This window comes from Octodon degus, unplaced genomic scaffold (assembly GCF_000260255.1).
Source record: "Octodon degus isolate 3935 unplaced genomic scaffold, OctDeg1.0 scaffold00008, whole genome shotgun sequence".
Lineage (NCBI taxonomy): Eukaryota > Metazoa > Chordata > Mammalia > Rodentia > Octodontidae > Octodon > Octodon degus.
In genome coordinates this window covers 21758003-21784984 of record NW_004524584.1, presented here as the reverse complement: position 1 = coordinate 21784984, position 26982 = coordinate 21758003, and the positions used below count along the sequence as shown (strand labels likewise).

Here is a 26982-nt window from a genome sequence, read left to right as displayed (position 1 = left end):
ATCTTCCAGCAGAATGAGGCCTACAATGGCAATGTTGATGTTGCCTCCGATTGTTCCGTCTTTAAATAGTGCAGACACCTGGAACAGACAGCAGAGCTACGTCAGCCTCCCAGATTGTGGCATCGTCCCGCCCTGGGATTCTGCTGTGAAACAGGAGTGAATCGCTGTAATTCTCTTATTTGGCTGGGTAAGAGATAGAAGCATATCTAACCACCAATGTGGAGTCCTCATTGTTCCTGCCTGAAGGTAAAAAGTTAAGCTCTGGGTGGGAGTGGAGAGTTCCATCACCCGTCATCACTGAGTACTGATGAAGGGATTGCAGGCCCCTGAGTGGGAAAGCATCCTCATTAGAACATAGGGACAGGGCCGGCAAGGTAGCTCAGAGGACTAGAGCACCTTCTTAGGCACATTTAGGCAAGTGCAGGGAGCATGGGTTGATCCCCAGTACCACATGCTGGGCCAGGCCCACCTCCCTGAAAACAGGAGGATCACTATGAGCCCAAGCTGCATAGTGGGACCCTGTAACAACCAAATGCATTAAAAATAATAAGAAGAAGAATATAGGAACAATTTTTCTGATACATAGTGGTGACTACCTAGGCAAAGCACATCCAAGCTCTCGTAGCATGACATTTCAGAAGCACAAGAGAAATGTTTAGAATAAGATTAAGAGAACTGTTACCGTTGGTATCTAGGTGTCACCCAACGCCTAATGCCCCCCTAGGTGAGGCTTTGGGGAGGTGGCTGGATGGTGGGTGTGTAGGACTGGATTAGTTCACTGATTGGTTTAGCATAGTTCTGGGTGTGGATGATGGGAAGGCCAGCCTGGGTGTAACAGACTCAACCCTGAAGGCTTGTAGCCTGCCTGGGACAAGGGGGAAAGGGAGGCTGCTGGTGTGGCATGGCTGCTTGCTGCCTCCTGCCTGCTCTGCCACAGACTGTTTCTCCTCAGCCGTGCCCCTGTGCCTTGGTGCCAGCTGGCTATGAGCTGAAGCCCTTATAAACTGCGAGCCAAAACAAACCTTTCCTCCTTGGACTTTGGGTATTGTATATTTCGTCTTTGCACTAAGAAAAGTAATTTGAAAAGGACATGGGAAAGAAAAGGGAAATATGGTAAGAAAACAAAGAGAAATGCAAAGCATGGAACACAGAAAAAGAAATGGGGGCTGAGGAGATAGCTCAGCAATCTAAGCACCTGCCTGGCAAGCACAAGGAACCGGGTTTGATTCCTGGTACTGCAGGCCATGCTGTCCCAGAACCCCAGGCATGCTGCACGGGCCACCTAAGCCAGGTGTGGTGGTGCACGCCTGTAATCCCGGCACTGGGGAGGCTGAGACAAGAGGATCACTATGAGTCTGAGCTGCATATCGAGACCCTGTACCAAGTCAATAAAAACATACATTTCTTAAAAATTAAAGAAATAATAAGAAATGAATGAGTGGAACAGCACTCAGGGATAGAAGCAGGGATGAGGGACTAGGGTGGGCTGTTCAGCAGGGCCCTTGGGCCCCACAGAGCAGAAGTAAATCCTGGACAAGTCTGCAGAGCGGGGCCCAGGCTTCCACCCAGCAGCAGAGCTGGCCCGAGGCCCTGCACAGCGTCTCCTCCGCCTCCCCAGCCCCGGGCTGGCTCTCCTCCCTGCATCTGGTCTCTTCCATTATCTATCTTGGACTTCATCCGGTGGAAATGATGCTGGCACAGCCGTGTGCAACACCACAGAGAGCGAGACGAGCTCCGGGTGCTCCTTCCTGCGAAGGAGACCATACAGCACACCTCTACAGCATTCTCATCAGACTGCCCTTAAAAACACGCGAGGAGCCCACATTTGTGGCGACGCAGAACGTGCACACACGTGGCAGCTGACCAGAGCTCCTCAGTCATTGCTGCAGCTACCGCTTTGTGACCGAGACACACTTCCTCTGCCGTGATTCTCCGTGAGCCTGGGCGGCTTTCTGTAAATTTTCATACTCAAACTAATTCACAGTCATCAGAACACCAGAATTTCCGAAAGGAGGGGATTTCTGCATAGTCCTCTAAAATCGCGCATCAAATGCTGATGAACAGATCCGAGGCTCTGAAGTTTCAGCCTCTCCTTGGAGACTCCCAATAAAGAGTGACACTGGAGCCCCCGAAAGGTCTCCCAGGCTGACAAAAGACAGTCAAGTCCATTTTCCCCCTTATTTTATTCGCTAAAGTTGAAGAAATGTCTCCTTGGATGGGAGCAGAGCAAAGTGGAAAGAGCCATTTCCTGAAGTATTTCTTGTTTACGAGACATAAGCCCACAAATAAAGAGTGGAACATCACACACACACACACACACACACACACACACACCCACGCCCCCCTCCATGCACACATTGTCTCCAGGTGCCACTCCCCAGCTGGCCACCAGGGCCACAGGCCCTACCATGTTGAGGATGGTCAGCACGTAGGTGGTGATGTTTTCATGGCCGTGGTTGTGCATCATGGTCTTGTCCACCACCACGAGAGTCTCCACATTCAGCTCTTCGTTTCTGTGGGACTTGAGTAGAGAGCGCTTCGATCGCAAGCCAGATTTATACTCATCAGGTAAGATGAAGAGGTCACCGTGGGGAGGCTGTGGCATGTCTGCGGGGGACAGGGAAGAGTGGAGGAAAGAAAGGCCACAGAACCAGAGCTGGCACTCGAGTTATGCTTATCTGGCCCTGGTCCTACACGGCCTGCTTATATGAAAAATGCAACCTATGCATGTATATATCTATATATCTCTATGTCTATATGTCTATATATCTACGTATATATCTGTCTATCTATGTAGAGACCTATTATCTACACCTATATATGAATAAACAGCAAAACCGAAGAGAGAGAAATAGGAAGCAGAGAGAAGCTCAAATATCACATAGTCTATAATTTCCAAAGTAATTCAGCATATGTGCTAACTGATTTCATTTAACTAGTTTATCTTAGCTCATTGCAAAGAAAGTTTTTATTTTTCTCCTTTTTTTTTTTTTTTTTTTTTTTTTTTTTTTTTTTTTTTGTGCCAGAGATCGAACTCAGGATCTTTTATTTGCCAGGCAGGCACCTAAGCCACTGAGCTATCTCCCCAGCCCAAGAAAGCTTTATATTATTTTTTGTTTCCTTTTTTGTAAGAATCTTTTAGGCTGTTTTGTACTCTGAGTAACTACTTTGAAGATAAAGGTATACAATGAATTAACTATTATTATTCTCTTATTATTTTGTCATGAAATTTTTATTTTCTCATAAAGTTAAAAAGTGAACAATCATAATAAAAACATAAGCATTATTACACTGTGACACAAAAGTTGTATTAAACAGAACTCCACAGGTAAAGTCTGTCTCATGTACGAGGTATGCTACATGAGGTGTGTTTAAATAACAAAAATTCTTACAGTGAAAGAGATGCCACCCGGGGTCCTCCTCCGAGCCCCGCCCTCACTCTACGCTCTCATCCCGCCGTGCTTGCCATTTTCTGAAGCAGCGCCGGCATTCTCTTTCGAGACCGGCCTTAGTTGTGCTGCTGTGGCTGCCTTGGGGTTGAAAATGCTTCCCTCTCACGGTCATTTTGGCTTTGGGAACAGCCAGAAGTCACACAGTGGCAGATCTGGTGACCAGGGGCATGAGGACACAGGGTCCCATTCCTACTTGGCTGCAGCGTTCATCAATTTTTTTTTTATCAAATTTTCCAAAGACACTCATGGGAGACCACGCCCTGAAAGTGGCACAAACCACGGGATACATGCGTTTCCAGGGAAGTGGGGATATTTGAGGGGGACTCACAGCAATGTGCCTTTTATTGTAATCACCTTTTGACAGTAAACATTCACTGTAGCTGCTGCTCACTGCATCAGTGTGTGAAAATTCCTGTTCTACTTCCTTCTGTAATTTTGTCCTAGTTTAAAGTGTGAAGAAAGGGGACTCTGTGCTCTGCAGTCCTAGCATTTGAAGCAAAGTCCAAACGCCACAGGCCTGCGATCTGGGGAGCAGGCTGCTCAGCAGCAGAGTTCCTGGGGAAGCGACGGAAGGACAATGACCAGGAGAGCGCCGGCTGGCACTGTTTTCCTATTTGCAATTTGACTGTGCTACATAGCTTGAAAAGGACTCTGACCTCTCTGTGGCAGCTCCGTTTCACTGCAGAGCCTAAGTTTTCTAGAAAGTGCCATGCACAGCTGTCTAACTCAATTAGGAAGGGAAATACACTCTGCTTCATTGAGTTATACCTTTAAAACATCTTTGGCCTTTATAGATCATTAAGTCACCATCGTATGAAAACAAGGAGGTTTAACGACTGCCTCAGACGACACAGTTAGAAAGGTCTCATGCGCAAGCCACATGTCCCACTGACGTGCACCACGAGCCAATGGTGCTGTCTTCTGACCGGTGCTCACAGTCAGTGAGTTTTATCTCTTTTTGTTAAAATACTTGACATCGCTAATCCAAAAAATATGGCAAGTGCATGCTGTAAAGCTCAAAATCTTTTGAGCACTGACAGGCCATCACAAATCGAAAATTCTATTCCTGACCTCTTGGGATGGGTCACCTTCACTACACAGGGGCACTAACAACCTTGTGCCAGACACCGCCGGCTGTGGGGAAGGTGCATGTGAAACACAGATTTCGTGTTAAGTTTCAGACCCCACCCCTACGGTATCTCATTACATATGAAAAGATTTCAACACGCGGAAAATTTGAAATCAGCAACACTTCTGGTTGAAAGGAGAATCAGCCTATACCTCCACACCTAGTGAGTCTTTGGAGTGCGGTAATTGCAGGACCATGGGGAGTAGGAATCTCAGGGGCTCGTGTTTAGTGTGCTGATCATGCACCATTATAGCTCTTACTGATAGGCAGGGGTGATCGTCCCCTCGGATTGTCTCTGTGACTCACTCAGCCTCCAGCCCTCCCATGTACAGGACCCCAGGATGGACCATGAGGCATAAGGAACACACAAAACCTGCCTGGGACCGTTCCCTAGAAAGCGTGGAGAGAAGGTCTCAGGTCTGAACTGGTTGGCCTTGAAATTTTGGTGGTGATTTCCATGGCTGGCCAAATAATGTACACAGGACAAAGCCAGGCTGCAGCACAGGGCAGGGCAGCCAGAAATGTGGGGTTGGATTTAGGGCCACAGTGCTGTGTGGTGTTGGTCTCACTGTCCAGGGCTCACGCAGCAACCTCTACCGGCCAACAGCAATGTCTGGGACTGAGAAACAGCCTGCATCAGCCTGGGCCAGCTCAGCACTTATTCTATGCAAATCTATCTGCCTTGGTTTTCTTTATTTTCCTGCTGTGCTGTTTTCATTCTCAGTGCTGGGGATGGAACCCGGAGTCCTGGCATGGAGTCACATCTCAGCCCTTTCCACTGTTTATTTTGAGACAGTGTCTTGTTAAGTCACTAAGTTGCCCAGGCTGTTCTTGAACTTGTGATAACAGATGCTTCAGTGAACACAGAAGGCAAACTCTCCGTCTCTACCCAGGGACAATCTTTTCAAGTATGAACCCCACAGAGACAGAAGACCTGGACTTCACTCCCAACTCCCAGCAAACCCCTAAAGATAAAACACGAAACCCATGAATGAAGTTCATCCGAGTTTGAGTTTTCAAAGTTCATTTGCATGCAGCACATGACTTTTATAGGTAGGATGGTGAGAACTTAGGAGCAGGTATTTCAAGAGGCACTTTAGCTGTGTTTATGTTGGGCTGGTAAGTGATTTCAGCTCATTCACTTTATTCACCAAGATTCACTGAGTACCTGAGATACGCTTACCTTTATTTTAGGGTGCTAGATACAGCAGTCGTCAAAACCAACTGCACAAGAAAGATGGGCTAGGGGAGCCCAAACTCTCTGGACATGCAGCAGGGGAAGTGTCACCAAGGGGAGGTAGAGGAGACAGCCCAAGGAAGCAAAGGGAATCGTAAAGCACTGCAGTTCCTGAAACCAGGAGAGGTTTCCACCGAATGCAAATAACAGACCACCTCCTCAATGGTCATGACAAAGAAGACGTCTATAAAGCCCTGGTGATGAATTGCAGGTAAATGACATCGTGTTTCATCTGTTCTTTGATGTGGTGGAGTACGGGATATACATATGGGTATGAATAAATTGCTTCAATAGGAAAGGTATGTGGGCTTTAATAAATCTAAACCTCAAAAATATAGAATTACTGAGCAGAGAAGCCAGGGGCCTTTTGAAGATGTCTGGTGGATTCTATACTTCTGAGCAGTGTCATTTAATCTGCCCAGGGGAAACCATCTATGATTACCTATCCTTCCAGGCAAAGAGGTCCCACACTGAACTGGCTGATAGGGAACCCCCCGGAACCACTGCTTGAGTGTAGCAGCAATAAATCAGAATCAGCATCACTTTGTATGCTGACATGTTTAAGAATTTTTCATTAGGCTGGCATAGTGATGCATGTCTGTAACCCCAACACTCTGAGAGGTGGAGGCTGGAGGTTCACAAGTTCGAGTTCAACTGGGCACTTTAGAAAAGTTAGTGATAACTTATCTCAAAATTTAAAAGAAAAATATTAAAAATGCTGTGATCTGGCCAAGGATTTAACTTCAGAAAGCTCACATAAGGACCAAATCATTCAACGTGAAAAGAATTGCCCTCTTACATACATTTCTTGCGCCTTCCACAGAAATGCTGCTTTTCGGGGAGCTGAAGGCTGGGCAGCTCCCGCCGCCTGGAGACCAGCAGGACCTCGTTGGCCTGGGGGGCCCGGCCTTCCGTGGATCTCTTGTAAAGCAGGTGGGAGGGAGGACGGTCCTGGGTGGAGACGTTCAGCTTCCCCGCTAGGTGTGGCGGAAGCGGCTTCAGGAAGTAGTCCGCTTCCTCTGTCCTTATCATGCCTGACTGGAGAAACAAGGAGGAAGAGAGAAAGCAGTTACGCTCGCAAGGGGCAGCCCTTCTGTGAGGGTCTCTTTGTGTGATTTTTGTATTTGTTTTGCAAGTACGATGTTCTCTCCAATCAGGGCAATTTCTGGAAAGGCTCAAACTCTGTGGCCAGAACAGGGGCTGAGAGGACCCTGGGCGCCTTCCCTCACCCACATCCTTCCAGAAAGGGCAGCAGCAAGAGGGCGAAGTTCAAGCTCTGGGAGGAGAGAGAACGACTGCACAGTCAGCAACTTCAGCTCTAAACCAACAGAGCTTCCCGGGCGGAGATGTTCAGTCCAGGAGGAAAGACGTGTAGTTTCAGAGATTAGTATAGAGGGGAAGTTCCCAGTCACAGATCTGCATAGATTCCTAAGAGACCACCTTGCAAAACTGTTGAAGGGAATTTTAGAACACGAATACCATGCAATACATTCTTAAAAAAAGTACAACTTAAATAAATCCAGGAGAAAGCAGAAGGGAACTTATTTGAACTTATTTAGGGACCAAGAAGGTCTTTCTGAGCAAAGTACTAAAGGAAATCGAACAGGAATGATTTTTATAAAAATTCTTAAGCATAAAAGAGTGACAAAGGAGCAAAACTGAGAAATTACATTTGGTGTTTCCTTTTTGACTGACAAATATTTTCCCAGTTTGACCACAGTGAGAGTAAAGACAAGTAAATGAATGTGAAAAGTGTAGGGAATGTGGCTCCGAAGGCACCACCTTAGCTGCCCAAGACATCGCTCAACTTTTGAAATGCACAGTCCAAGTGAAATAGTTAATCTTTATTATAAGCACTTCTACACTGAAAAATATCATATGCTATAAAAGATCACACACCATGAATAGTAAGATTCATCCCAGCGATGTAAGCATCATCCAACACACACAAATCAATAAATGTGGTGCATCACATCTACAGAATGAAGACCAACAACTGTATGATCGTATCATTAGATCCAACAAAACCACTCAATAAAACTCAACATCCTTTCACGATAGAAACACTAACATTGGCAGTACAAGGAACACACCTCAATGTCATAAACGCCAAATGCAATAAGCTTGCATCCAACGGCATACTGAATGGGTGAAACCTGGAAGCTTTTTCCCTAGGACCTGCTGACATTTTCAGCACCTTTATTAAACATGGCTCTAGAAGTCCTAGCCAGAGCAATCAGGTGACACTAAGGGATATGCAACTTGCAAAGGAAAATATCAAATTATCACTGTGTGCAAATTACATGATAGTATATAAAGAAAACCCCAGAGACACAAAACATTAGAACTAATAAATGAGTTAGATGCCAAGATGCAACATCAACGTACAAAACCTCAGTAGCACCGCTATATGCTAGTGACAAATTATCTGAAATAGAAATCAAGAAGGCAACCCCATTTATAATATCTCTAGAAAACGTGTCAGAGCAACTTGAAGTCAGTGAGACAAAAGATATCCGCAATACAGTTATAAAACATTGATGAGAGCAATGGAGGCAGATACCCAAATGTGGAAGACATTCTGTGTTCACGGGCTGGAAGATCCATATGCTCAAGATACCCATTCTTCCCAGAGCCCTCTACATATCCAACAAAATACCAGTGACATCCTTCACAGCTCAGAAAACCATTCCCCAATTTGTATGAAGACTCCCTGAAAAACTCTCAAAAACTAAAGGAGGTATTTTACTGATTGAGGAGCTGGATACATGTAACTCAATTTAGACATTACAAAGGCATATATTGAAACGCCATGTGATACCTTAATAAAATGGATAATTTGTATGTATTCATTAAAATACACATTGCAAAGTCTTTGTGATTAATACAGCATGGTGTTGGCACAAAGGCAGACTTGTGGGTCAGTGGAGCAGATCAGACTGCCTAGCAGGAAACCCACCCAACGCATCTGTGGTCATAAGACCCTGACCAAGATCCTAAGAATGCTTCTGAAGAAAGGACAGTCTCACTGATGAGAGATGCTGAGAAAATGCAGATCCTGACACAGAGAAGAGTGAAGCGAGACTCCTGGACTCCTGTCTCCCACCACCTACACAATCAACTTGGAACAAGCTGGAGGTTTAAATGGAGTAAGCGATCGATGATGCAGAGTGTGCCTAAGGAGAGCCACATGGAGAGAAAACATTCTCTCCGGCTTTCACAGAGAGCACCTTGGCCAAGCAACGGCCGTGCCTCATCCACATGGCTGACACTGACAAAGGATTTATAATCTGAGGTACAGGGTTTCAGGATAAATCCTGAGGGGATTAGACTAACCTTATCAGATGCAAAAGCTACAATTCTTGTTACATAGGTCTTGCTTTATCTTGGTCTTAACCATCCAGCAGAAATGTATAAAATGAATAGAGGGATTTGTTCTAATAGTGTTTGTAGATAGGATATCATGTCTGCATCTTGTACAACAAATAACCACGAGGAAGACAGTACACAAAGTATTAATTATTGAAACTGTCCTACCAGTTTGATTTGAAACTGTCTCATTGCTATTTGTTTCTCAATAAAATTATGGAAAAAAATAAATGGGGTTAGAGCTAAAATTATGGACCTACTAGAAGAAAATATAAGTGAGATTATTATAAATATTATAGATTATTATAAATATTATTATATATAATAATATATTATTATTATTGAATAATATAAATATTCAAAATCATGGAATAGAAAGGACATTTGGATTAGGCCCCAATAGCACAAGCAGCAAAGGTGTTCTCAAAATACACGTGATTCTGTCAAATTTAAAAGCTTTAGCTCTGTGAAGGAAACCACAGAGTGAAGACATTCCTTACATGATGGGAGAAAACACTTGAAAGCCACTCCTCTAACAAGGGATCAATATCCAGAATATATAAAGAGCTCGATTTAATAACAAAAAAGCTACGTAATCGGGCTGAAATTGGGCAACAGAGGTACACAAGCATCATTTCCCAGGAGAGGAGATGCGGCCGGCTGGCCGGCAGGTAGATGGCAGGACGCTCCCGCCAGCCAATCAGGAAGTGCCAGGGCACACTGCCGAGTGACCTCCTCCTACCACAGAAGGTACAAAGAGCAGCCAGAGGACTCCAGAGACACACTGGGATGAGCGCGGGGAGGGACCCCAGGCACAGCGCTGACAGGAACGCATATGAGGACCCCCACTCGGTGGACAGTGCTGGCATTCCTGAAACATTAAACGCAAACAACCATTGGATTCAGGAGCCTCTCTCTCCCGCAAGAATTCAGTACAAAAGTGTGTGCAGTGGTCTGGGGAGATGGCTCAGTAGAATAAGCACTTGCCTGGCAAATGCAAGGGCCTGAGTTCAATCCCTGGTTCCACCAAAAAAAAAAAAAAAAAAAAAGTATGCAACAGTCTACGGTGTAAGCCTGATTCAGATCTTTGGGCATTTCCACCTAAAGCATTTTTCTTGAAGGATTAAGCATTTTTCTTGGGGATTTGTTGATGGTGATTGTTCTTAGGAAGAGAAAGTCAAGGAAGGCTGCATGGGGGAATTTCACTTCATTTTTATGTCTCCACAAGTCTTAAAAGTCTGTGTGCAATCAGTCACATTTTTAACAAAGTTAATAGCACTGCTGGGTTATGGAATTATGGCGTTTTAGAATCCTTATAAATGTTACGAAATATTGCCATAATTTTATATTTACTGCACTACTGAGCAATCTGTATGCTGGGTTTGCTGATTAGTTTGGAAGCACGCACTGGCTGAAATGCTTTGTAGGTTCCAGAAGATGCTGATTCACAGGCCTCTGCTCTGGTTTGCTTCTGATCTCAGGAACCTGATCCTGCTGCTCCCCGGGGAGTTGGGGGTGGGGTGCGGGTGCACACTGTCTTCACAGCAATGCCAACAAGTGACATTCTCAGCTGGGCTGGGCTGCACTAAGAGGGCTGAGGATTTGTAAACTGTAGACAACAGGCACAGAGTATCCCTTCCTGGGAAAGGGCCAGCACAACCACGGGGAGGAGGGAACGGGGAGGGAAATGCGTAAGGAAGAGGACCCCAAGCTTATGGCCCCTGGGGAGACAGAGTGTTGGCCACTGTGATCCCACAGGTGGAGGAGGGGGGATGGGAAGCTTGGGCAACTATCAAGGATGCCATCAGTGCCACGGGAGGTCGACCTCCTGGGGTGCAGGCTCCATGGGGTCTGGGAAGGACAAATACCTGGCGTTCATGTCCCGCTCAGGCTTGCCCCACATGGAGCTGTATACAGAAATGACTTGATAGCCTCTTTGTCATTTAAAGACTCCACCAGCCATAGGAAGGTACAGTGAGGCTTGGAGTCCTCCCAGGTGACAACCAAGCGTGGCATTCAGAAATGGTGAAGCCTAGCTGGGTTTTATCCTCTTTGCTTCTTAACCAGTCCAAGAATAGCAAAGAGAAACAGCCTGAGGCTCAACCTTGCATAATATTTATATAGATTTTGCACAATATTAAACATAGACAGTGTATATATTAAACTGAAAAAGAGACAAAATCTTACTTTGCTCTAGAAAAAATTTTTCATGTACAAACAATTCCTTGCCTTTCAAATCAGCTCTCAGAAAACCCTTGGCTCCATATGAGCCCAAGACCCATGCTCCTCAGCCTCTCCCCCAGCAGCACCTGGGGCAGATGTCACTCATAGCCATCCTTTGAGGGTTGGGCCACCTCCCAGAGGCCCAGCCTAGGAGGACCTCACCTGCAGACAGGAAATGCACCTGCGGAGCTCTGAACTTTCCTGAACAGAGTGGGCCGGCACTATATTTATGAAAAATTAATAATTTGAATCCATAATTTTACCTGAATAATACTATTTTATATTTAATTTCCTGTTTTATTAAGCATATAGAATACAGTAGCTAAGACTGATGTTTTCATATTGCTTGATAAGCAACATGATAAAAAATAAATAGAAGTTTCTCCCTTGGCTAGTGACAGTTTTCCCAGTTTATATAAAGGAATCAACAGCTCCTGGAAGTTTAATATTTTCTTCTTATCAAAGCGTGTCTCCACTGAATCTTGGGTACTTACTTGGTAACTCATAATGTGGCTACCACACACCTGTTCACAGCTGGCTGTTGGGGGCTGGATTGCCATGAACCAGGCTGCAGTGCAGCCCACTTGCCACCCCACAAGGCGTGCTCAGGGCCTGCAGCCGTCTCACCAGCTCTGTGAATCACGGGCCTCAGGAAACTCTCGAACCCCTCATGTTGTCCTCCCAAGGAAAAGAAGCCAGGTTGTTAGGCCAGTGGTGAGACACGCTGGAAGGTTCTGTTGTACTGTATTTGTTATTATTCACAATTGGAACAATTAGAAGTTGGTTGAGTTTTTAAAATGTGTATCTGTGTCTATCTATAATGTATATCTATCATCTATCGACCTCTCTATTGCTCTACCATCTATCTATCTCTTTAGCTATCTAGCTATCATCTGTCTACATAAATAGTTCATTTAAATTGCATGACAAAGGAATGGAAGTTTTTTTAAAACATGGACACAAACACAACTGCATATGTGTTTCTCCTGTAGTGTGGGAGAGTCCAACTTGTCTTTTTTTTTTTTTTTTTTTGGTGGAACCGGGGATTGAACTCAAGCCTTGCACTTGCCAGGGAAGCACTTATTCCACTGAGCCATCTCCCCGGCCCCCCAACTTGTCTTATGAGTTCTTTCCAAGAGAATCACCTATCACACACACAACGAGCAAGAGATTAGGCTCAATATGAGAAATAGCCATATTAATTCCCAAGTAACTCTGTGTTTACTCCTTCCCCTTTCCTCTGACAGCGTGGTAGGGCAGGGAGGGCTAGACTGCTCATTCTAGGTCTAGGTGGTATCTCTGAAATATTAAACAATTTTAGCTTTCACTGAACTTTTGTCAAAGCCAAATGGCTTTTGTCAAATGCAACTTTCATTTCCTCGTAACTCTAGGATCAAACATGAACTTGGCCCAAGAATAATCATCACTTGCTGTGGAAGCTCCAAATCACTTTTAGTCTTGCTGGACAATCATGTGTAGTGCTTTGCAAATCAATCTTCATCCCAACTCTAAGAAGCCAAATGAACCAAAAAGCTCCTTCTTCCTACAGGGCATCTTGGTTCTGATCTTTTTAAACTCCTCTCTCTGGTATACCTGGCAAAGACAATGGGCTTTCTGGGCTCTGCTGCCCATGGGAGTCACCTATCACCGTTCACCCAAACAAGCCCAGGCTTTCTCATTTCTATGATTTGTGAAGTATTAAACTTCGTTCCTGGTCACTTTCCAAATGCTCACCTTTACATTCAACAGACTAATGTTTTAACCCTGACACAGTCACAGGGTTGCTAGTTCAAGTCTGATCTTGTTAGTTAGGATATTACTCATGTCATTATAGTTTACTAAGCAGGACTCACTCTTAGGTTGCTCAGAACTACTGTATCCTACCACAGCCATGCCAGGTCAGCCATTGCATCTGAGCATGTGGCTCTGGCCTATGGAATGCAGGAGAAAGACTGAGGCAGGGTGGAGAACAGAAACAGAACTTCTAGGGAATCATCAGAGACATGGGCAACATGTCCCATAGGAAGAGGCTTCTAATGAGCCCTTCCCAGGGGCATGGCTCAGGTTCATTTACCTTGGTGACTTCCATCAGGATCTGAGGACCTGGCCACACTAGCCCACTGTACCAACTGGCACAGCACACAGTGTGACAAGCGTGGAGTTACACTTCCCACGGCACCATTACAGGGGATGGGTGGTTTCTTGGAGCTGCGTGAGTGGGCACACCTGGGCCATTACCCACTCAGGCTTTGAAGATGAGGCCAACACTGCTGATTTTTGCTGATCTACTGAAAGGAGCAAGTAATACTCAGTTTTCCTATTGAATTTTCTATAACTTTATTTTTAAACCAATTTTGCATGCTTATGTCTGGAAATCTGAACAACTAATTTGAAGACAACAATATGCGCTATAACAACTACTGTTGAATTCCTATGATTTGTTTAGTGAAATTTTGTATCATTTCTATTTTTACTTTTGTTATTCTCCTTTGAGCTGCATAGTAAGACCCTGTACCAAACAAATAAAAAAGAAAAAAAAATGTTACAGCCTAGGAAAACTGCAATGAACAGTGCTGTAACTTCAGAGTACAACTCAAGACCCACTGTGAGCAGCCCGGGCTGACTCGAAGTCCTCAACCATAGCTTTCTTCAAGGCCACTCCAGAGCCTGCACATTCCTGTCCACTGTGTTAAGCGATGGTTCTTTTGGTGCTAAAACCTTATGAAGCTTTAGGAGCACCACCCTATGAATATCTAACCTGTCCCTAAACTTGAGGAACTCTCATACTTTTGTATTTCACAGTAATTTAATGCTTTGGGACTTAAATTTCCAAGATTTCTTGTCTTACTCTCTGATCTGAGCTTAGCAGTGACTCTCTTACAATTAAGACTCAGGGGAAATGATGTTCATGACACCCAGTGGGAATCCTGCTGCGGAACAAGCCTAGAGTGTAAGGTGACTCTCTGCTCTCTCTGCTCAGGCTCTGCCTCCAGCAGTAAGCATCTTATCTGTGATTCCAGGCTCTGCAGTCAGTAGCGAGCTGGATCTTCAGTGCTTCTTGGTCACAGTGAAGCTCAGCCACCAGGTGGCAGCCCCAGAGAGTGACTGTGGACCTTTGAAACTCAGTGCAAGGTTTACAGTTTGGGCTACCTTCTGCAATCTCCTCACCTGCACTGGTATCCTACATGCTTTTCTCTGTAACATATGGGGTAACTGGGTGAAGCATTTGAGTGTTAGTACATTTTCTTGCAAGTTATTCTGGATATAAGCAAGAGGAAAAGGAACTACAAAGTTCCTAATGTTCTTTGGCAGCCCAAGAAGGCTCTAGAAGAACTTCCACATTCATTCCCAAGGTCTGACACTCCCAGGCTGCCTGGGTGGTATCTATGCTAATGCAAAGTTTGGAAATACACTACATTAGAGATTTTAAGGCAATTTTGAACGTTTCTTTTTTTTAAATTTTATTTTATTTTGCAGAACCGGGGATCGAACTCAGGCCCTTGTGCTTGCCAAGGAAGCGCTTATTCCACTGAGCCATCTCCCTGTCCCCCTTTTTTTTTTGAATGTTTCTTAAACAAAGCTTTTTTTATTTGATTTTAATGCACAGTGAAAAATCTCATTGAGTCTCTTCAAACCCCTAGGGTTCTTAGCTGCTCTATTAATTAACAGATCATTTATTGTGTGTGCTATTACTTAAATGCATATAAAATAACATTTTTATTTTGTCTTAGCCACAGTCTGTGGCAGGAAGTATGCTTTAAATTATTTATTATTCTTTGCTCTAAAAGCAAATCTGTAAGATGAGGACTATTATTCCTATTTAAGGGAAATGGGCTTTAAAGCCAGACATGTGCCCAGCACAGTGGCTCTGGCAAGCCCAGCAGCGAAGTCTACAGCTGATTTGGATGTGTTGTGCATTCAAATTATTGAGAGAAAAGAGCTTTATTAAAGGATTACCCAATATTATCATAAAAATTTCTAGAACCACTTATTTCCATGATATGCATTCGAATGGAGTCCACTTATGAAGCCTGGGGGTGTCAGGCTATATCTGACCCCAGCATGGTTCCCTTTAACACACCACGTCCCCTCTCTACCATGACCCTTGATGCTGTCCCCAGGGGGGCCACGCTGGATCCAGAGATGGAGGCTCAGGCCATAGAATCAGCAGAGGAATGGGAACAGAAAGGATGAATTGAGGAGCTTACATGGCACATTAAGTGAGAAGCAAAACAAAATGGGAAAACAAAGACAGAGAATCAAGATGGAAATTCTAGGAAAGTAACTATTCTCGAGGAAACCAAAATTCCGTCCAGGAGATGTTTCAGGAGAAGAGATGAATTTCTAAGCCTTGCCACCCTCACAGGAGGTGTCAGGGCACAACCAAGGAGAAGCCAGCTGGGGTGAGGAGCAGAAAGCTACTGGGCAGCTGATTTGGATGTGTTGTGCATTCAAATCATTGAGAGAAAAAAGCTTTATGTAAGGATGATCTAATATTATCATAAAAATTTCTAGAACCACTTATTCCCATGATGTACATTAGAATAGAGTCCACCTTTGAAGCCTGAGGGTGTCAGGCACTGGGAGTGAATGTGGAGGGTTTTCTAGAACCTTCCTGGCCCTCGCTGGGCAGTTATACACTCCAGGGTGCAAACCACGAGAAGCCAGAGCAGGCAACCACAGATATTCCCAAGACAGCTGTTTCCTTCCTCACTGAAGCAAGAGATGTTGCCAGATGCAACATACTAACAATTAGTAATAGTATGGCTTCCACTTACCGAGCCCATGCCTGATCCCAGGAGCTAAATTTCCCAGATACAAACACACCAGTCCTTGTTGTAGACCTAGGAATACTCAGCAGAAACTGGTGCCTACAAGGGTGAAATCACAGCCAGGAAGTGACTGAATTCAAGACCAGACCCAAAGGCATCTGTCCATAATGTCAGGGTTGTAAAGGGGCTTCAAATGGCAACCTCAGTCCTACTGTGGTCAGCTGCAGGAAGGGTCCCTGAATGGCTTTGAGAGGAGCCTGGCACCCAAGATAGACAAGAGCTCATCCAACTTCCAGTAGTAGAAACTCAGGTAGGAGTCTGGGCTCCAGCCTCTGTGGCAAGATCTCAGTGGCTGGGTATTGATTTCTCAGAAACATTACATCTTTAACAACCCTCTCTGCTTTTTAAAAATAATGTCTATTGAAGTCTGTGATTTCCCTTTCATGTTTCACTGAACAAATCCAATACAGTTCCAAGAAACTCTTCTCAATATGTACATGCATTCAGTGACACCTTACTTGAACATCCTTTCTTCTCTGTCAAATATCTTTGGCCATTCTTCATAATATTTTTATAGGAATGGCAGTGGTAGTTAAGCTTAACTGTCAGCTCGACTGGTTTGAGAGCTACGTAAGGAGAGTTCTTGCTGTGTGTGGGTGGTCATAGAGCTGTGGCCTCAGGATCTCTATCTGGTTCTCAGTCCCTTCCTCCCTGACTTTTCACCCAGGTTCTGCTTCCCAGCTATCATAAACAGAACACCTCTCCTCCACCCAGCACTTTAGCCATGATGCTCCTGTTTTGGACCCATACAACCATGAACTGAATTCTCTCAAACTATGAGCCTCTCTCCTTAAATTGTGTACATCCCTGTGGACCTGTAATGGGAAATCTGACAGACACAAGAATCTAAGCCCTCCTCATTCTAAAGTTCTCCTATGTCCAAAATCTAGATTGTCAATGTTCGCCTGAACACAAGTTTCAAAATGGACTAGTCAGGAAATGATTAGATTTGAGAGCTTAGGTAATATGAGACTTTATGATCTGCTCTGGAGTGAAACACTATGAACTCATTGCTCTTTTACACCCATCCCTTTGGAAGTGGGTCAGTCCTACTGAGGTCAGTTAATTCTATCCCTTAAATTTCCATTTATGCATCCAGGAAGTCATGGTAGCTTGTTAGCGGTACTGTGAGGTCATTTCTTGACCACTAAGCATATGCTAACAGACAACTTGTAAATGCAGGGCACAGACCTGGTCATGGCAGTGGGGAAAAAGCTTCTGTCCAGGAGGAAGGCAGTTTCCCAGATGAGACCAACACAACTGCAGACTAAGAAACCACCCAGGGGCCCTCTTTCCACTGAGTCAGGAAGACAAAGGGGCTATAGGTCCTGATGCAACAAAGGCTGGTTCACCTGTCACCTCTGGCCACAGCCTGAGGTCCAGCTGGGCCAGATCCAGGGAAGCTGAGTCTGTACAATACAGGAAATCTCTCCTTCTAGCACAGGGATGAGATCAGCCAGGAACAGAGGGGAAAGGTGGGTGTGGAGGTAACGTCCTGGACACGCAACTGCCTTCAATATAAGGCAGAGCAAGTGTGGAGATTCCTTTTTGGGTAAATATACAGCAAGTAGGGTAGGTTTTGTTTTGTTTGTTTTTTCCTGATAGCTCAGTGTTGTGGTTTAGATTTAAAATGTGTCCCCATATTCTAGTCTCTGTAGAAGGCGACTGGAACATAGGATGCCACAGCTGATTGGCTGCTAGGTGGGACTCGATGGGAGGTGGGTCCCTGGGGATGTGCCCTGCAAGGGTGTATTCCTGTCTCTCACTTCACCCCATCCTTGCTGCCTCCTGGCCACCATGACTCAAGAAGCTTTTCGTCTGCCACCGTTGTCTGCTATGCTGCGTCTGCCTGAGAAGCAGCCAATCATGGGCCAAAATGAGATTCTCATCAGCTGGGTGGGTGACAGGTATTGCTTCACAGCGACAGGGAAGTGACTAAGACACACACACACACACACACACACACACACGCATGCACACACACACACACACACACACACACACTGTACACATGCTGTGTACACACTGATTCTGGCCTTCAAGGAAGTCAGTGGTCCAGTGTTCACTGACGTAAGATGGGATCTCAGATTGGTTCACCAGGACCGAAGTAGTGAACAAACCTCTCTCCAGCAAGGGAGTACACCCCCTTATGCCATCGGTCGAAGTCCAAGTCAAGCCTCACCAGTGCATAAGCAGGTTCAAGGAGAGAACAACAGCTCCTCATTCACAAAGGAGACTCCAGGAAATGAAGTCATTGTGGGGTCTATGAAAACAAAGACACTCAGAGAGAAACCCTGTGACTGAAGGCCCACTGGGAGCAGGGGTGCCAGGAGGGGAGCACCGCTGCAGAGGGGAGATGTGTAGAGCTCTGGTAGGTAGGAACAGCCACAGACAAGAACACAAAAGGCCCCGGGGTGGGCACCAGCATGCAGGAGCCAGGCAGTGAACCCCACTCTGCAAACCCTGTGCTGGCAAGAGAGGAAGCTAATCTGCCACCACCAAGGAGAAGCAAGCTGCAGTGCTCCTTTCTAGCTTTTAGTTTATTCATCAGAAAGAAGAGAAAATTATACCAGGAAGCTAAGTACAGAGAAGAAAAGAAGGGCTGTCTATAATGAGCTGTGAGGTGTGCTCATGCTAGCTTAGTGATTTTCAGAGCCCCAAACATTTCCCTCATTAAAACGAAAGAAAATAAACATCCTATGCAGTAACTCAGAGAGCTTTAACAAATGTTAGAAGGACCACCAGAAACCAGAAAGGGCTTGCTAGGAAAATAAATTCAGAATAAATGAATGAGGAAATGATAAAACAGTAATGTGATAAGTGAGCTGAAAAATAGCAGATAAACCTAAGATCTGGTATTTAGACCAAAATGGACCTACTTCATGGAAATGTCATGAGAAAAATATGACAAAGTCATAAAAACAATATAGTGAGAGATGCCTCGGATTTCTAAGGAGAGATCGAACTCCTCCTGAAGATGAGGTGTCATGGCAGAGTATCCTGCTGTGCATTGGTGTGTGCGGTCCTCAGGCTGCACTCATCTTTTATGACATCTTTCTCACCAACATACTACAAGCACTCCGTCTAGCAGAGGAAGTCTGCTAGTCCTGCCATATCCAATAGGGTGGCTTACTAGCCATGCTCGGCTATACAGACTGAAATCTAATCCAAATGAAACAAAGTGAAAAATCTGGTCTTCCAGTTGTGACACAGTCACAAGAGATACATTCAATTTTAAACAATGTAAAGTCAAATAAAAGTTCAATTAATTCCATGTTTCAATCACCACTTCCAATTACTGGCTACCACATTAATCAGAACGGGTATTTCTGGGTTCGCACAAAGTCCTGTGGGGTCATGCTGCTCTAGTACAATTGTTAATTAATTAATCTCACAAAGTGTCAAGACTAGTTGGCAAGGTGGGTGAGAGGCTGCTGTGACATTTCACGAGAATTAGAAGAATATAATGCACAGCTCGGGGTAACTTTACAAATCTCACCCTTAACTTTCCCGGCCAGCTACCCAGGATGTGTAATCTTATCATGATTGTTTAGTAACACTGTTCATAGTTGACACAAAGTCCGTGAACTGAGAACAACCCAGACTTAGATTCCCAGACGCTGTCCCTAGATGGCCAAGGAATAAAGGGACATGAGGAAGCAAATGATTATCCACTCAAAGCTTTAAGAGTTATCGCTGTTTCCAAAGATAGGTTTAAGCAAAATATTGTGGTTGCAACATGGAAACAGACTCTCTTGCACAGCTGCGTCACACTGAGGGGGCGATTTTAGCTCCCCAAGGTGGAGGAAACCCAGTCTTGCGTGTGGATCCACTCGTTCCATCACTGGCCGGCGGGGCATCACCATGTATGGTGGTAGGGACATGCCACCAAGCTATGGAGCCACATGATGCCTGGAGCAGACTAACCTTCCTGTTGGTGAGGAGCTCACACTCCAGCAGGTGGTGGGGCACGATGAACCACAGCGGCAGGATGATGCAAATCACGCGAAGTTAACAGGTGAATGGAAAGATTTGTACTAAGAGTGTTTGGACAGGCTATCATGTCTGCATCTTGTACTATGAATAAACACTAAGACAACAGTATACAATGCATTAATTATTGAAACTGTCCTACTAATAGGCTTTGAAACTGTCTCATTGCTATTTGTTTCTCAATACAATTATTTAAAAAGAAAGAGAAAGGTGAAGAGGAGCTAGGCACAGTGGTGCACAGCTCAACCCCAGGACTCTAGGAACTGGAGGATTGCAAGTTGGAGCACAGCATGGACAACTTTGTGGCTTAGGAAGGACTTTTCAAAAAAGAAAACATGAAAAAGAGTTGTGACTCTACCTCAGTGCAGAGGCCCCGGATTGAGTCCCCGGTATCATACAAACACACACCCCACTGAGGTGAGCGGTGCTGTTTAGCAGAGGACCAAGGATTTATAGGAAAGCGGCGTGCTTGGGATCACAGCGTTCAGTGCAAAGCATCAGGCATGCCGTTGTGCACCTTCCGGTTTTTCTTACATGAGAAAGTCAAACTATAGAGAATTAAAGAGCAAAGCAAACAACAGATAAGAGGCAACAGAGAAATCAATCTTAGCAAAGGACCAAGCGTGTGAGAAGGGGCTTCAGCTAAAAGCGGGGAGCCATGCGGGCCTCTGGGAGAAGGTGACCTCTGGCCCCAACCTTGGAGAGGAGGGTGGCTGTGGCAGCCTGCAGTGGTGGCAGCTGTGACGGAGGCCCCACAGTCTGTGTAGCAGCAGCCAGCAGCTGTGTTCCCCGTGAACGATCCACCTGTGGATCCTTCACTGACCACTAAGGAGATCATTTCTCAAATCCAAACATTTTCCAGCGCACCGAGCAGAAGGGAGAGATGAGGCTTTGCTGGTGTCCCTGGAGTCCAGGCTTCCTCCCCCATCTCCCTTGAAGGTTACACCTGACACCTGGCTATGAGGACTCTTGCACCCTTAGGGTGTCATCTCTCCGTATCCTGGAGGGAAAAGCCCAAACCCAGTGATGCCTTTCTTGCAGGGACACCCTTGAGCGAGGAGCGCCCTGGCTTCTCAGTGCGGCTTCCCTGCCCCTGCCCCGCCCCTCTGATCCGTGCCAGGCTCCTGCCACCCATCCCAGCTCACGAGTTTTAGATGCTCCGGTTGTGCCCATCATCACCACTTGTGTCCAACAGCACTGTCTCTGGGGCCTGGAGCCGCTTTTCTCAATTGTCTTCTTCCTGGCAGGCCTGCCCGTGCCAGCTGCTTTGCCTCTTCCAGAGCCAGGAGGGCCTGCTTGCTTTCCCGCTGCTCTTCACGGTAGGGCCGATGTTAGATCGCACATTGCACAGACAACCTTCCTGGCTGTTCAGTAGGTAATGGTGGCTGCTGAGGTCAGACCCGGGGCTCAAATCCTGCCCCTCCTTGGGGGGAGCCCCTATACCTGTGTGTGTCTGTGTCTTTGTACCTGCCTGAGTTTTGGGTTGTCTGTCTGTAGAGAGAAGATAATCTGGAGCTGCTCTGCCACGTGATTATGTGGACTGGTGTGCATACTTCAACACAGCGGGCAAATGACATTGTATAGCTAGCAGTTCAGAGCTCAGGGCAGATTTTCAAAGATAGACAGCAGTGCATGCGGCCTGCAAGAGGCAGGAGAGGAGCTGCGCAGCCTCCCTGTGGGGTGAGGCCGAAGGTGGTGCAGCAGAGTCGCAAAGTACAGGAAGGTCACTGCCCACACATCCTGGGGCAGCTGGCCACAGTGGCACAGGGCCCAGGGGAGGCTGTGGAGATGGCACATGTTTCTCATTAGTGTCCACGTGTACCAAGGGTGCTGTCATCTGGACCTCTGAGCCATTGCTGAAATCATCCGCGGTTTTGGGCATACACCGGTCCTCCCGAGTGCGGCTGATGACTCTGGCCCCTTCCTTCTGGCCAGGAAGGTTACTGCTCCCAGCCAGCTCTGCCATGAGCTCACTGAGCTAACTAACACTTAGCTCACAAGTCAGCTGTCTGCTCTGTGTCGCTGACCCCTAGAGGCTTTTCTTTCCCCACCAGTTGTGGTGTCTGTGTCTCCCTCCAGCACGCTCTCTAAGGTCCAGGTTCCAGGATGGTCCAACATGTGTCTGTTGGTCACACTAATGACATCCTTCACTCACTGGGCACCGCCATGCCACGCCCTTGCCTCTGTCTAAGGACTTTATTCTGTATGTCCTTATCCATACTCCTTGGAATGAATAGACGTGAGCCTGAGGAGTATGGTATTATGGATAAAGAAACTTAATTTGGAATGATCTGAGTGTCTGTGGGCTGGGGGATGGCCAGAGACCCTGTACGTCCACACCAGGGCCACCATTTGGCAGCAGAGAGCACCGATGTTCAGCACTCCCACTTAAGGGGCAGAAGCCAGGGCACAGTTGTCCTGGTGTGATTCTAGGTCCGTGAGGTGTCCGCAGTGGGCATGAGTGGCAGGAGTCAAGTGGGCCTGATGGCTCAGGAAAACCGGGGACTGAGTGAGTGTTCGTGGGTTCCTGGACTGCGGAGTTGGCCATGTATCTGGGGTGTTAATTGGAAGCATCCACTGCATCGTGCATGTAAAGCATTTAGAAAATAAATCAAGGCTCCGAGAGTATAAGTAGGGCCAGGTCATAACAGACCCAGGACCTCTGGGCTCCCAGGCTGGCCACTTCCTGCAGGGGAGAGTGATGAAACCACCAGAGGATGTCCCCAAGACATGAACAGGTGAGAAGACAACACAACAGAAAGACTCGGAGGCTGAGGGAGGTGTCACATTCCTGAATAGGATGCAGAGTGAGACAAATGAGGAGAGGTGGCAGCCAGCCCCAGGTGGGTGCATTACACTTCTTCCTGATGCAGGGCTGTGCAGGAGACCCTGCCTGGTGTCCTTCCTACCAACATCACTCTAAAAGGCAGCTGAAATGTGAGAGCACCTGCCGTCTTCCCTGTGCTGCCGCTAGACTGGGCAGCCCCAAGAGTGGGAGTGGAAGTGACATTGTCACTCAGGTGCCCAGCTATGGGGACAGTGTGGGGCCTGAAGTTTCCCTTAGTGATGAGGGGCTGACGGGCTCAGGGTGTGCTCCACAGAGTCTGTCTTCTGCCGCTTGTTCATTCATGACTCTGCCAACTTTCCATCTCTGATGGCTTTGAAAGGCTCATCCCTCTCTGGGGTGCAGGATGACAACGTTCCCATTTAGGGGGATTCCTGACACCATGTGTAACCTGAAGCCCAAGGACTGATCCACCACTGTTCTGTGTTCTCTATTTGTCTAGCTCTCCAGGCAGGGAGCAGGACATGTGCTACCATTATAGGAAAACACCATTTTTTTTGGAGGGGGGTAATGCCACCTGTGGAGGGCTTGCTGGACACAATCCAGCTTTAGGTGGGGTTTGCCTGAACTGATGTTTCTTACTTTCAAGCAAGTTAACATTAGATACCTAGGTTTTACAATGGAGAATTAATGAGTATCACAAGCCACACCAAAATGACCCATCTGTCATGTTCCCCACAATAACTGGTAACAGCCCAACAAAGGCATTTGCAGTATAGAGTCCTGGATCAGACATTTGTACCAACAGTGCTTTTGTCATGACTTAGGGTCACAGATACAAACTCTAGACAGTAACTTTAAACGTATGTTGCTATGGATACCAAATTTGACCATTCATAAATTCCAGACTCTGTGATATATATGACTACATATGCCCTCAGACATATGAGAACCCCGCGGGGATGGTGAAAGTTACAACTGATTCTATTTCCAGGCTGCAAAGCTCAGATTGTATAATCTTTATATGTTGTGGCAAGGCGTATTCAGAATAGTCTTTTTCAAGGATAACTTCCTAACCTATCTTCCTATCTTCCTAACTTGTGCTGCCGGCAAGCATTCATTTTGCAAATACCATCATTTCCCCCGCCCCTTGAAATAAAACACTGATTACACACTATGCCTAAATTAGCCCATGAGATTTGGAATATTCTTCCACAGTTTTTCTAAAATGGAATAGTTGGGCCAGGGATATAGCTCAGTGGCACAATGCCCGCCTGGCAAGCATAAGGTCCTGAGTTCGATTCCCAGTACTAAAACAAAATAAGATTGTCACCACTAGGAAACCTGGAAAGAGCCATCATTTCTTATGAGAACAAAAATGAAAACTAAACCAAAATTAAAGAAAAATAAGCAATAATAACCAAATAAACCAGGCCTAGGTGGGTCCCTCATTCTGACTTCCTGGTCCTTTCTCTAAGCCACCGGGACATAGTCCTCCACAGCTTTTGTAACTAGTGAGGGTCCAAACACTGAGGCAGAACAACTCCAAAGGTCCCCCATGGCCAGCAAAACAGCCCTGGCAAAGGCAAACCATGCATGTTGTCCAAAAATTAGCTTGATAGCTATTCTGACCCACATAATTTTTTTTTTTTTTTTTTGCATCAACTGAATGCAGGTACTTAGTTAGCCTCCTCTATTACTTATAGTAATTGCAAGTTTCTCAGTCACCACATAGTCCTGATGATAGGTGGAGGGATCTTTCTCACCTCTAATTGTCTGGGCTCCACGACTCTTTGGTGACCTTGAATCTAATCTTGCCCTAGTCAGTGCTTTCCACAGAACTCGCAGTGACAGTCATGGCTGAGTTCAACCTCCATCTCCTGGATAGCCAGTTATATGCATTTGCCTCAGAGAATTCTCAAGTCGGTTATTTGAGATTCAGAATAGAAAAACTTTATCTTAGGCAGCAAAGGGTGGAGTTCAAAAGGCGACTCCAGTTGCCCTCACCGATGTCCACTCACTTACCTTATGCATCTGCACCACGCTGTAGAGACCTACAACAATGTCGGCTGGAATCTGAGCCAGGCCCTGAGTATGAGGAGTGGTTGTATACATGGCAAATGTTTAAATGTAAAAAAAAGTTATTACCGTATGATGCAACGTCACGAGCTCTCCTCAGTACCCTGCCCCCTGCGTTAAACACACTTATCCTATCATTGTGGCCCATTTCTGAAGCAGCTCTGGAGTCCTCTTTCGAAAGTGTCCTTAGTTGTTCTGTAGTGGGGGCTTCTATGTCCTGAATTGGCTCAAAATATTTCCTTTCATAGTCATTTGACTTTGGGGAAGGGCTGGACACTGCACAGTGACAGATCCTGTGAACAGGGTAGGCGAAAAGGTGCTATTATGTTTTTATCTGATGGAAATGGCCGTAAACATTCTGAATGAACTCAGGACACTGAGGGACATACCACTTGGTGTTCACTAAAGAAACAGATTTAATGTAAGATGCACAGATATCTAAGAATTGACAAGATGGCCTTGCAAGGGTCACCCATGGGGTTGGGGGTGGAAGAGTGGAAAAGATCTGTCTGTGCTCTAGGGCGTTCCCGCGAGTCCATATCAGGAGGCTGAAGGGTCTGCACTGGAAGCCAGGAGATGACATCCAAGGCGACGGTGCAGACTGGAGCTCTTCCAAAAGAGCAGGTGGCTCTTCCTCCTTTGCTTCCCTTTTTATTCCATTCAGGTCCCAAGCCTACTCATTGGTGTCACTCGTACCCAGGCTAGGCCTTCTGTCTTCAGTAAACCCCTTCAGCCACATCCAGAACTATGCTGATCCAATCAGAAGGCTTCTAGAACTCCTTTAGGAAGTGGCAAGAACAACTGAAAGAGTGTGTTCCAAACTAGGTTTAATGGGAATGTGTCTTAAAATGTAAACGTTCACCTATGTGGTGACCACACCTTGCATGTCTGCACCGCTGCAGGTTGCTACCCACATGCTAGAAGGCATGGCTATGACCTCATGTGAGTTAGCACACTCCACATGCCCACTCTGCAGGGGCCTGAGGTAGCTTTCAAGCCTTAGGGATAACGATGATCACAACAGGGACAAAAAAGCCTGTGCAACCCAGAGGATAACCAGTGGACAGGAGTGTACGAACAGGGCAGCTCTGGGGCTGAGTGAAGTCACTTGGGCTCAGATTGCTCCAAAAATAACATGGCATAAGATGAACTCTCCGGGAGTGTCTTGAAATCACACCCCTGGAGTCTGCCTGTGGGTCACTCCTTAAAGGGGGTAATTCCTGTAATTCTTTTCAGACTTCACATAAAATGAAAACGTCTCCAAATCAGCTCACTCAGCCAATCCTAGGTGAGGCATGTGCTCCCTTCTGCTGTTGCTATGGTGGTGCTCCTTCATGTGGGCTTGCTGCCACCACTCCCTGCCACAGCAGAAGGGGCATCCATCCCCCACAGCACCCAGAGGGAACATGCAGTGTCAGAGAGCTCTGGGCAGGTGGGATTGATGACCCCTCCTCCTGCTCAGGATCTGAGATTTCTATAGGCTTTCTTGGTTACTTCTGGAATGTCCCATTGTGAATAATTGCCCGACAAGGGGTTTAATGTGTGAAGGAAACCAAGGAATGTGATATGATGTTCAAATGCAATCAATGTGCTTGGCTTTCCTGGCTGGGGACAGGTTTTGGATAGAATGCTCATTGCAGAATTTATTGTGGTGTTGGTCATTCTATACATGGAAATGTATGTCTTAAGCTAGTGTATGTGTAATTAAGGGTGGACATCCACTAGTGCAATTAAGGTGTGGCTTTTCAAGATGGGTTTACATTAAAATTGCAATCTGTGAAATATGCGAGTGCATCTCGTCAATGGGCTTCATCCTTAAAGGCGAAATACTCTCATCAGCTCAGATGCTATGTTCTTCTGTTTGGGTATGACTTGCAATAGGG

At 46.0% G+C, this 26982-nt stretch overlaps 1 protein-coding gene across 1 annotated transcript in view; it reads right to left on the bottom strand.

Annotated features, from left to right (window-relative positions):
* Positions 1-26982, bottom strand: part of Adamts16 (ADAM metallopeptidase with thrombospondin type 1 motif 16) — a 167642-nt gene that overhangs the window by 113099 nt on the left and 27561 nt on the right. Inside the window, exons 4-6 of the mRNA XM_004625189.2 lie at positions 6622-6856; positions 2408-2607; positions 2-78 (exon numbers count right to left, since the gene is read on the bottom strand). Coding sequence (XP_004625246.1) covers positions 2-78; positions 2408-2607; positions 6622-6856 — 512 coding nt within the window. The remainder of the gene's footprint in view (position 1; positions 79-2407; positions 2608-6621; positions 6857-26982) is intronic.